At 38.8% G+C, this 12736-nt stretch overlaps 1 protein-coding gene across 1 annotated transcript in view; it reads right to left on the bottom strand.

The window, feature by feature from the left end:
• Nucleotides 1-12736, bottom strand: part of septin8a (septin 8a) — a 46162-nt gene that overhangs the window by 19347 nt on the left and 14079 nt on the right. The window contains 2 exon segments of the mRNA NM_001115117.1: nt 1122-1317; nt 4552-4666. Of these exon segments, the coding sequence (NP_001108589.1) occupies nt 1122-1317; nt 4552-4666 (311 nt within the window).

Here is a 12736-nt window from a genome sequence, read left to right as displayed (position 1 = left end):
TCAGCTGGTCCAGGCAGCGCTGTGGCTCAGTGGTTAGCACTGTCACCTCCCAGCAAGAAGGTTGCTGGTTCGAGTCCAGGCTGGGCCAGTTGGCATTTCTGTGTGGAGTTTGCATGTTCTCCCCATGTTGGCGTGGGTTTCCTTTTGGGTGCTACGGTTTCTCCCACAGTCCAAACACATGCGCTATAGGGGAACTGGATTAGCTATATTGGCCGTAGTGTATGAGAAAACATAAGAGTGTATGGGTTTTTCCTAAGATTGGGTTGCAGTTGGAAGGGCATCTGCAGTGTAAAACATATGCTGGATAAGTTGCCGGTTCAATTCGCAGTGGCGACCCCTGATAAATAAAGGAACTAAGCCAAAAGAAAAAGAATGAATGATTGAATGAATGAATGAATGAATGAATAAGCTGCTTGTGTGTCCAGTTTTACACACTCAATATAATACAGATGGTCCAAGAAGAAACAATTGAAGAGTAGAAGCGTCTAAATATTATAATATTATATATATATATTCCCCCTCAACAAATGGTCAATAAAAGAAGGCAGTTTTTTAAGAAAGTCATGAATAATATAAGAAGCTGTTTTGCTTAATTATTATTTTGATAATTGCGAATTAAACAATTTAGTCTTAGATTAAACGGTCAATGCTCATTTTTTTGTGATGAAAAGCTTCATTCATTCTTAACCAAATTAGCGAATAAAATACAGTATCTCTGTACAGAATCAATACTTCAACCCATTAACAAACACATCCCGAACTAGTCTCTAACCAAGCCTTTGAGGTATCAATTTGGCTGTAATTCACACAATTAAAACCTCCTTCAATGGTCAGAAAACTAAATAAAATACCAAGTGAAAAAGTGAATGAGGTGAATTAATCTAATTTGTTTTTATAAACCCATCAAGTTTACATGATTTCAGTCAGAAATTTTCTCACACGTTGTGATCTTCGTCCTATTTTCAAATAGTTCCCGTGAAATTAAAGTAGTTTTTAAAATGTTAGTATCAGTATGTTGTTCTTAAGTTTATCTAGAAGCTAGTGTGATTTTTCTGACGTCACCTCATTCTTCAGTTTCTCATCAAACAAATGCTCTCTGGTATCTAGTACGAAAGTCTTACCTTTCTTCTTTGTTGATTTGGTCCCCAAAGCCCACTGTGTCGACGATAGTCAGCTTCAGGTGGACGTTGCTCTCTTGCAAGTCGTACGTTCTGGGCCGCAGGTAGACGCCGTTTTGGTAATGGCTGGCCTCCTCGTTTTCAAACATGGTGTTAAAAAGCGTGTTCATTAATGTAGACTTGCCGATGCCCGTCTCACCTAATGAGGAGAGAACATGTGGTTAGCAACAGCGAGAATCTGACATTGCGATATATTTAGTTTTTCTGCCATATTTAGTTGATGTCTAAATTATAGACTAATTATTCATTCATTCATTCATTTTCTTGTCGGCTTAGTCCCTTTATTAACCCGGGGTCGCCACAGCGGAATGAACCGCCAACTTATCCAGCAAGTTTTTACGCAGCAGATGCCCTTCCAGCCGCAACCCATGTCTGGGAAACATCCACACACACATTCACACACACTCATACACTATGGACAATTTAGCCAACCCAATTCCCCTGTACCGCATGTCTTTGGACTGTGGGGGAAACCGGAGCACCCAGAGGAAACCTACGCGAATGCAGGGAGAACATGCAAACTCCACACAGAAACGCCAACTGAGCCGAGGTTCGACCCAGCGACCTTCTTACTGTGAGGCGACAGCACTACCTACTGCACCACTGCTTCGCCCCTATAGACGAATTACCGGTTTGTAAACATTCAGGATGCGCACGCAGTGAGGTGGCAGAAAAAAAACAGGAGTGCTAGCATTTACAGCGAGGGAATGACAACCGATGCGGTACAGAGTTTGTTCTTGTAGTAGAAAGAAGTTAAATTGATTACATATTATGTATATTATTTCCATAATGCTTTCAGTGTATAACAGCTCATCACCCAGTAATAAGCACAGTTATTCTGCAAAATTAGCGTTAAAGTAAGCGGCGTTCGTCTGACAGGTCTCCTTGCAATAGAACTCTCCCAATGGATATTAGATAAGACGAAATGGCCGAGCATCCAGCCCGAAATATACAACTACCTCAATGAACCTCCATGTGATTTTACAAGAGAGCAGTTAAAGGCCTACAAGTATTTGGATGCCTACAATTTTGTTCTGTGTGTTCACGTGCAAGAAATAATGTTCTGTGATGACCAGATTCAAAACTTTGTAGTGCTGAAAACCGAAGTTCTGCCTAACCAAAGACAAGGAAAGAAGACGGAGCTGTCCGCTTGTTAAGTGTGACATCATGCGGAGCAGCTTCCGGGTCCAAGCGCTCTATTCAACTGAATGGGGAGATTCATGAAATGGTATTAATAAACGTTTACGAAGCGATTTAATACTTTAAAATTAATACTCCCGGTCCTCCTGATTGGCCAATCCGGGCTAACTCATAATGAGACTGAGCATTTAAAAATGACACAAACCGAAATCAAAACTTTTAAAGATAGAAGTGAGACTTTCTTTTGTCCGTTCTTTCTTAAAGGGCCATGAAACCCCCTCGTTTCAGCAGGGTGTTTTCACACTTCTACTTTGGAAAAAGTCAGAAAAGTGGGCGTGTCCAGCTCTGTTTAGGGGGGAGTGTCGGAGGAACTAAAGTGGGATGGTGTGGGAGTGTCTATTTGGGCACGCGCGAGTTTCAGTCAAAATACACAGACAGGAGAAAGTGATGGTGTTTAACCTACATGGACATCTGTAGTCGAATTATTTGCCAAATTATTAAATGCTGGACTTTAATTGCAGTTTGGCTCTTTCATTCAGGGAATTCATTCATGCCCCTCGCGACAAACGAGATATTTGATTCGGGGATCTGCTCTAAGCGTGTATTTTTCATGCAATGTTTGATACCGCACGGCGAATGAGAGAAAAAAAAACTCTGCATTTCCCGGAAACTTAGATGCACACGGCAGGTAGCGTCAGAAAGCCGCGTGTGTTATTCCGGTCACAAAATGCGGTGCTATGTTTGCACTCAGTGCAATAGTTAACTTAATTCGATACGAACAAACTGAATAAACAAAGAGCACTGGTCGCTCACTTACCAAATCTGTAGAGACAGGACAATCACCAGCAACTAGAGCCGCGTCATTATGAAGAGAAGACTAACGTTACAAGCGAATCCGGATCTCAGCGTTTGCAGATGAGAACAGCTCTCAGGTAAACAATAATCCTCCTTAGACACGTAAGTTATTGTTGTCGAGCGTCGCGTACACTGTTAATCCACACGTGAGTCTGAGCTCTCACAGAGAGAAAATGAAAACTAAACTTAATGGCAGCAAACTATAAAAGCAACACTTCACGCTTGTTTTGCCAACACAACGTGGCGTCTCTGTCGTGTAAATACGGTGACACTAATGAATATTAATGAAGTTGCACAATAGAGCGCGCTGATTGGTTTGAACCAAGCCTTACTCATGCATTAATGCAGCACACTGTAAGACGTAATAAGACTCACTCTGGCACAGACGTCCAGTCTGCACGCTGGAATACACGCTATTATCTCACGACCGTGATGCAGCTTCAAAAATTAGTTTCAAACAGGAAGTACGAATTTGCTTGAAATAACGCAAAAACAACCAATTTACACTTTTTAGTGAAATATAGGTGTCCTAATAGTGTTTTTAGCAGTGTGGGACACATATACGACTGTCAACAGCTCAACACATGTGTTTTGGTGTTTCGTGACCCTTTAAGATATATATTATTTTGCTATTTAGTTACTGATGACTGCTTTGCAGCTCTCAGCCTTGAATTTAATGATTTTTTATAGTCTTTTGTTTGTTTTGTAGCAAAAATATTATTCATTAAATTGACATGCATATAAAAACAATAGTGCGAAATAAATATTTCTTACTGTAATGCTTTATTTTTGTCAGATGCAAACCATAAATTTATTTTTCATAAAGTAACAGAGCTTTTATAGCAGATAACTCAAATTAAAGCACATTCAAAGCAGCATCATAACGAGAAATGTAATTCATTGTTACTATTATTGCCATTTTCATCATCATTAATATTCTATAATTATTATTATACAATTTGGAATTATTGCACACAAATATCATGTTCATCTAAGCATTAGATAGTTGTTTCTGGGTTTTGTTAGTCCTAATTAATGTTGTTTTTAAAATACAATAAATCCATTAAAATACATGCTCCGAAATTTTTTGCTGGTGCTCCTAAATATTTGAAGCTGGTACCGAGTAAAAAAGTTAATTTCGAGCCCTGTATTAGTGTTGTTACAATACTGGACTTTCTAACTTCAATACGACACCTTGAAAAATATCAATATTCCATACCATATTTGATACTGAAGAGGAAATAAATGTAGCATGTCTCCCTGTCATTTAAAATATGCAACCCATAGGCTACGCAGTGTGTAAACTGATCAGTTCTAGCGAGAGCTGAATTCTCCTTCCACTGACACAGTGTTGCGATGGGTTGTTAATGTTGCTTACCCACACAGAGGATGTTGAAGCAGAAACCCTGAGTCACCGATTTACTGACCAGCTGATCGGGCAGACTGTCAAAGCCAACATGACCGCCGAGGCTGAGGTTACGCTTTTCTTCATTCTGCAGAGAAACAAGACATTTCTTTCTTTAGGCTGGCGTAAAAAAACTGGCTCTGAAATCAGGCACATGTAAAAGACAAGGCAACAAAAATAAAATAAGTACATTAAATGTAATAGTAAGCAGGGCAAAACCATATCAGGTAATCATATCAAATCACATGAGTAATTCTAATAACGATATATATAATTACGATATAGTACTAATAGTTTATATATAGACATTGACCACATTGATTCAATTATTTTCCTTCAGCGTAGTCCCTTATTTATCAGGTGTCACCACAGCGGAATGAACCGCCAACTATTCTAACATACGTTTTACACAGGGTATGGCTTTCCAGCTGCATATCAGCACTGGGAAACACCCACACACGGCCAAATGAGTTAATTCAATTCACCTATAGAGCATGTGTTTGGACTGTAAGAATCCTTGTGGTTATTTTGTGGATAAAAATTCGTCAGGTGGACTCTCTCCAATTTTAAATCCCAGGTTAAAACCTTTCTGTTCAGGATTGCTTTTAATGACTTTCTGGATTAATATGATGTTTATTACTCTTCTGTCTTGGTTTTATAATGTGCCTGTGACATATTGTAAGGTGTCCTTGAGTGCTTTGGAAGGCACCTATAAATAAAAAGGTATTACTATTATTATTATTATTACTAAAAATTCCCTAATTTAAATAAAAAACAAGCCTAATATTTTATGACAATTTAAAGGGAAAAAAAAGATATAGCGTTAAGCTTTAACATTAACTTTTTGTTTATTTGTTACCATTATTTTATTATTATTATTTTATTATTATTTTTTTTATTACTATTTTTATTATTACTATTACTATTGTTATTTTATAGCAAAATAAACAAATAAGTCACAAATATGAATGCAAAACTATTGTGGTTCTATTGTGAATAAAAATATAATAACTTAATTCAGAACTACAAAAATCTAAATCCCACCACAATGCTTATCACACTAATGAGTGCCTTAAAATCAAAATGCTTATTTTAAAAGCTTTTCCTTTACATTTTTACTAGTAACTATAATATAACATTTAACAACACATTTAACATAAACATGTTTTTGCTTATTATTATTAATATTATTAATATTATCATTATTATACCATGATAAAAACATAATATAACCATGATTACTTTGCATGCAAATTTGTGATTTTTGTTGAAAAAAAAAATCCATAATTCAGAACTACATATCCCACCAAAATGCTTTTATCCTACCTTAAAAATGTTTTTTAGATTGTTTTATGTTTACAGAGAAAATAAAAATAAACTGTAATACTTTAACACTACCTTTTTTGATTTTTTCTTCATATTCTTCTTCTTCTTATTATTATTATTATTATTATTATTATTATAGCAATATAAATATATAAAAATCACAAATTTGCATCAAAAATAAAATTGTACTTATATTGTGTATAAAGTACACACTAATAAGTGCACCAAAATCAAAGTGCTTTTTAAAGATTTTGTTTTATGTTGATCATTTAAATCTTTATATTTTGATTAAGCTATAATTATAAACTGTAATGCTTTAATTTGACCTTTTTGGTTTATTATTATTATTATAGTGCTATAAATATATAAAAACACAAATTTGCATTAAAATAATTGTGCTTATATTGTGGATGAAAATAACATAATTCAGAACTACACAAATCTATAGATCCCATCAAAATTCGTTTAAAATATATTTAATTGTTTATGAAAAAATATAGAACTGTAAAACTTTAGCATGAACCTTTTTGTTTATTATTCATTCATTCATTCATTCATTCATTTTGCTTCAGCTTAGTCCACAGCGAAATGAACTATTCTGGCATTTTTTATCTTCTGGCATTTGCCCTTTCAGCCATGCCAGCAAACCACTGGAAAACACCCATATACTTCACGCACACTACGGACAATTTTGTTTACCCAATTAACCTATAGCGCATATGTTTGGACTGTGGGGAAAACGAGAGCACTCGCACCTACGGCAGCACAGGGAGAACATGCAAACTCCACACAAAAAAAACAACTGACCCAGCTGTGACTCGAACCTGTGACCTCCTTGCTGAGGTGACAGTGCTAACCACTGAGCTACCTTGCTGCCCTTGTTTATTATTAGTAATAATAATAATATTTTAATAACTCCATATTTCAGAACTACACAAATCTAAAACCCCACCAAAATGCATTTATCACACTATCGAGTGCCCGAAAAATCAAAGTGCTCCTCCCTCGTCTGGGTTTGTCTGTTTCCCCAATGCAGGCACATATTTGGTGGATGATGTCACCGAGACGATCGCTGAGCAACCGAGGGAAGCAGCAGATCAGCCGGCGCAACAAGCAGAGCACAAAAGAAATTCTGTCTGGAAAACCTGCACGGACCCCTGTGGCATTTCACAAACAGAGGCACTAAAGGGGAGCTCCGACATTAGGAGCTGAAGGAGAATCGGCTGAAAACGTTTCTGGAAAACATGCAGTCTGGAGGGAGGGGAAAATACAGAAAATAACTACAAAAAAAATTTGGGAAGGCTTGAACAATGGCCATATACGGGCTGATATAAGCAAATGCCCCCCCGCCGCCGCCGCAGGGGAAACATTTCCCCTCAGGGGGCAGTAGATCAAGAGGAAATGGAGCAGCGTTTAGCCCACAGAACAATATTTTCTCAAGCCGCCCTTCACAGTGACAGGCCCAATTCACACACGCTGACAGAACACTGAGAGCTGTGTGTGTGCAAATCGCTCAACATTCCACACATTACTCAGAGAGAGAGAAAGAGAGAGAGAGTGAGCCCATCTGAAAACACTTCCCTCAATGCTAACACCACCACATTCCTCCTCAGGATGCAAACAATATTATGAATTATGAGCTCGTCACAATCTTCCATTTCATTATGATGAAACTTTAATAGAATTTGCTCTCGAGCTTCAAACTTGGATCTAAAACTACTGTAGCTTCATCTGTGAGTAGGCCCGTCACAATAATCAATATATAAAGCAATTTCACACGAGTAGCAGTGTGCCATGGCTGTATATCAGCACTTAGCGCCCCACCAGTGCTGATATACAGCCATAGCACACTGCTACCAGTGTGATATTGCGTTTATACAACAGTTCAACGCCACAATCTTGTACATAAAAAATAAAATTAAAAACAGAGTCTAAAACCCTTTTGTATTAGGAACTACTTTCTTCCGCCATTCATTCACATCTGCAGCTGACGTCAGAACAGCAGAAGCCGTTACTAATTCACCAACGTCACTTTAGAGCTAGTGTTTGAATGATTCTCTATAGCGTAATGTGAAGCAGCGCTTCTGGTGTGTGACCGCCTTAAGGTGATGACAGCAAATTTTGCTCACATTTTAAGATTATGAGGCTGAATGTGACATGAAATGCCATCAGTCTACAAAGATTTCTCACCAGACTGCTGTTGTGTTTGCGATAAGGAGGGACGAGGCTGAATCCAGCTTCTTATTCGCTGCTTCTTCTTGACTCTATCCGGTCCACCTTAAAAACCACGAGACTTACGTTTTTCAGCTTTTTGTTCGCGCTCGAGAACACATTGTGCAAGGGCTTATTATGCGTTTCTGGCGCCATCTTGTGGATAGAAAATGTCATTCGCCGAAGACGAGCTCTCAGAAATTGTAAATATTTTAAAATAGGCACTATTCTTACAAATAAACTGCATAGTTGCAATCTAAACAACTACATTCTCCACTAAAAAAGCCTCAAAAGTACATTTTGCTGTCTAAGCAACAGTAATATTTGTCAAACTGTAGCCTGCTTTTTGCTTGCTGCTTGTGGGCGGAGTAATACACAGAGGTGAAGAGGCCTTTGTGTGATGTTACTGGCAACATATCGCACGGCTAACAGCCAATCAGATTTAAGAACCAGACAGAACTATTGTATAAATTGCCAATCAATCATTTTTGGTGATCGCCCATACATAAAAACCAATCTCTATCTCTATAGAAGGTGTCAGTGTCAGTATAGTTAAACACACTGTAGTATTTAGTATAAATTACTATAGTATAATTACATGTGGGTGCCCGACAGGCTGAAAACAGATCCGATAGCAGATATCACTCTTTTACTCTCTTTTACCTCGCACTTTCTGTTAACATTTATTATTATTTATTTAGGATATGCGTTTTCACATTCTGATTCCAGTGCCTCATTATCAAACTGACCATAATAAATTAAATATTCTTGAGAGTAAAATATGATTGTGTTCTTTCAGTGTTTCCTCTAGGATTTTTCCAGCTGTGGCGGCAGGCCTTTTACTCAGATCTACCAACTATCTACGGCGTTATTTCAATGACAAATGTCGTGCGCGCAGTATTACAACTAGAAATCGCATTTATCTAATATGAGCATGCATCTCTTTGCTTGCATGCCGATTTCCTCTGTTCGTGCACTAAACCTCTTGCACACGCCCTCAAATATACGATGCTCAAGCGCAGATTTTCTTGTAGGCTTTCAATTAAACGCTGCTGAAGTGTGATTTAGTGTGTTTATGTAGTGAGTATGTCTCCAGTATTTATTAGATTTGCTAGGAATATTTATAAATGTCTCCAATAGACCTACAGAGCGGCATTAATGCGACCTGAAGTGAAGCGAAACGGCTATAAACTCCACCAAAATAAAGTCATTGCATGTCACCTTAAATGGTTAAGCAAATAACGCACAGCACTACATTGATTTTAGGAAAGTTCGCATACCTTTTAATACGTTTTGGTGCGATTATCACCTACTATTGAAAAAAAAAAAAAAAAAAACAACGACTGAATGTTTTGCATGAGAAGCTGTAATGTAGTTGTGGCACTCCGCCATGGAAGAATGATTGTAGCGGAAACCATGTCTTTGGAAGAGTGTACTTGCATCGTGATGATATTATATGGTTATTCTGGTATTATATAAGTGGCATGAAACGGTCTTAAAATGACAATAATATTGTTTAATCGCAATATATTTTGGTGTGATATATCATACAACAAGAAATAGACATCGTGACAGGCCTACCTGTGACAAAGAATTATAGCTGTGGAGAGAAATTGCTTCTGCGATTTGTAAAATGCAGTCGCTGCTCTCTCTTAAATTGATTCTGAGATCAGTTTGAGTGCTCTAGGCTAGTTTATCACCACCACATGGCATTCTAGGCTAGTGTTAATAGGTCCAGTGAAATTAACAAAGTTTTTTTTAGATGTTAGTATAAGTATGTTAGTCTTCAAGAATAGCAATAAGCAAGTGTGGTACAAAACAGCGACAAAATATAGAAGATATTTAGTTTGTCACTTCCACCTAAATTCATCAACGGTTTTATTAAAGTCATCCCGTACTTCAGTTTGTGTATGACTCCCATAAGCTTGGACGACTGCATCCTTACACCTCTGCAATCACTTATAAATAAAGTCATCTGGAGTGACAAAGAAACGTTCCTGCAGGACTCCCAGAGCTCATCAAGATTCTTTGAGTTATCTTCAACGCCTCTTTCTTCATCTTACCACAGACATGCTCAATAATGATCATGTCTGGTGACTGGGCTGGCCAATCCTGGAGCAGCTTGACCTTCTTTGCTTTCAGGAGCTTTGATGTGGAGGCTGAAGTATGAGAAGGAGCTAATGTAATGTAATGGGCAGCACAGATGTCTTGATGCCTCAGGCTGGTGATGTTGCCATCCACTCTGCAGATCTCTCGCATGCCCCCATACTGAATGTAACCCCAAACCATGATTTTTCCTTCACCAAACTTAACAGTTTTCTGTGAGAATCTTGGGTTTATGTGGGTTCCAGTAGGTCTGGAACCTTCTGTCACTTTTCCAAATGATCAACTAGAAGTTATTATTTGTTGCTCTTACAAATGGGATCCAAGGCAAGACTTTTGTCAGGTAGTGTACTGTCTACTGTTTCCAGGTGAACGCTTTCATTAGACACCAGAGGGCTAACAAGAAAGCGCATCCTTTAAAACTACAGCTCTGCGGGGAGCAATGATGCTTTCCAAAGGACAATCCATAATGGAGTTCAGCACAACACAGATTGTTAAAGGCAGATGGGCACTCCGGATGACAGTGGAGAACAGCCAAACTGGGACGGCTCCATTCTCGCCCCCTACATACACCTGAGTTTATGTGTGTGCCCGTTCCAGCACACTGAAACAACAACAAGCCTCATCGGAAATGTTGCTGGCATCCCATCTGATACGGCAGGAGGAGGGGCCGACATGAAGAAGAATGCAGATGGTCTAGATTTGAGCTCAGCGTGGCATCTGTGCAAGAACGACAAGCAGACTGAGCTTTATCTGCTATTTCTATTGGAGATCTTCAAGCATGTACACACTGTCTACCTGCCATTCCTTGGATGCATTCTTGAAGGTCCTATGTAGGGTTGTCACTATACTGGAATTCGGTACCAATCGATATTGAAATGTTAAAAATGTCCATTTCCCGCTAACGTCCGAGTGCGTTCTTAAACAGCGCTGATTTGCCATTGTGTTCACATGCTCAATAGAAATGACTGTGATTGGCTGTGAAGGTCATCAGTTCACCGAACTCACCTCTGTTTACAGAGTGTAACCACAGATACAGGGACACTGGAGTGTTTTAAAGTCTTATCGATTAGCTGGTTTGTCTAAAAGGTGAAATACGAGCGATCCGCTGATGAATCGGGGCTTTAAAATGCTTCAGTGTCCGGTGAGTTCAGTGAACTGATGACCTTCACGGCCAATCACAGTTATTCCTGTTGAGCATGTGAACACAATGGCCAATCAGCACTGTTTAAAAACAAGCTCAAAAGCACTCAAACATTAGCAGGAAATGGACGTTATCAAAGCCCCTCTAGTTCAATCGGTAAAGCATGAGACTCTTAATCTCAGGATCGTGGGTTCGAGCCACACGTTGGGCGTTTCTGTGGCGAGGCAGAGGCCCAGTAGGTAGTGCTGTCGCCTCACAGCAAGAAGGTTGCTGGTTCAAGCCTCGGCTCAGTTGGCATTTCTGTGTGGAGTTTGCATGTTCTCCCTGCCTTCGCGTGGGTTTCCTCCGGGTGCTCCGGTTTCCCCCACATTCCAAAGACATGCGGTACAGGTGTGTGAATGTGTGAGGATGTTTCCCAGAGATGGGTTGCGGCTGGAAGGGCATCCGCTACGTATAAACTTGCTGGATAAGTTGGCGGTTCATTCCGCTGTGGCGACCCCGGGTAAATAAAGGGACCAAGCCGACAAGAAAATGAATGAATGAATGGACGTTATTAAGATGTCAGTAGACTGGTATCGAATTCCAGTTTTCGTGAAAACACTAGTCCCATGACATTAAGTTAAAAATGTAGATGTTAATTTCAGTCTGTTAGTTTTAAGGATGTCTATTTTAGCTAGTGTGTTCCACAATTTTGCATTTAGAAGATCTAAAATTAATATAGACATCCAAAGCTTGCAGTTTGTCACTTCTGCCCACAAGCCCAAATCAGAAAAAAGCAAATGGAATGGAAAACGGAAATATGAAAAGAAAGTAGTGATTTCTAAACTTACTTTGACTTGTATTTCGCTGCAGACAATAAAACACACGTTATTTAATTTGTTCCGCATGATTTTCTTTTAAAATAAACACATATTCTAATGGTTGTTTTTGCAATGGTAAAGCATTTAACACTTGTAATGTTGCCGTTCCTTTTCACAACACTTAAAAAGACATTTAGGGACTGAAGATGCCAAGTGATGAAGTGTTTCAGGTGTAATTTTGTCTCATTTTTCCTGCAAACAAGTCTTAAGGTGGGCAACAGTACGGGGTCTTCAATGTTGCATTTTGTGCTTCAAAATGCGCTACACATTCTCTGGTCAGGACTGCAGGCAGGCCATATTTTGATGTATTTGATGGTAAACTGCCGATCCACGGCCCATATTTGCTCCTAAAGAGCTTACAATCACCTGTTGACCTCACCCGTTCCAAATAACATCATTTAACCAATTTACCTGATTACGAGGCCTAAACTGCTCCTGTCGCAACTTTTTTTTTTTGGAGTGTGTTGCCAGTCTGACAGCAAAAGTTGTAGAATAGGGTTGGGCTAATGTAAAA

The sequence above is a fragment of the Danio rerio genome, chromosome 21 (assembly GCF_049306965.1).
Source record: "Danio rerio strain Tuebingen ecotype United States chromosome 21, GRCz12tu, whole genome shotgun sequence".
In the NCBI taxonomy this organism is placed as follows: Eukaryota; Metazoa; Chordata; class Actinopteri; order Cypriniformes; family Danionidae; genus Danio; species Danio rerio.
The sequence above is the reverse complement of the archived record's forward strand: the minus strand, read 5'-3'. Positions and strand labels throughout refer to the sequence as shown.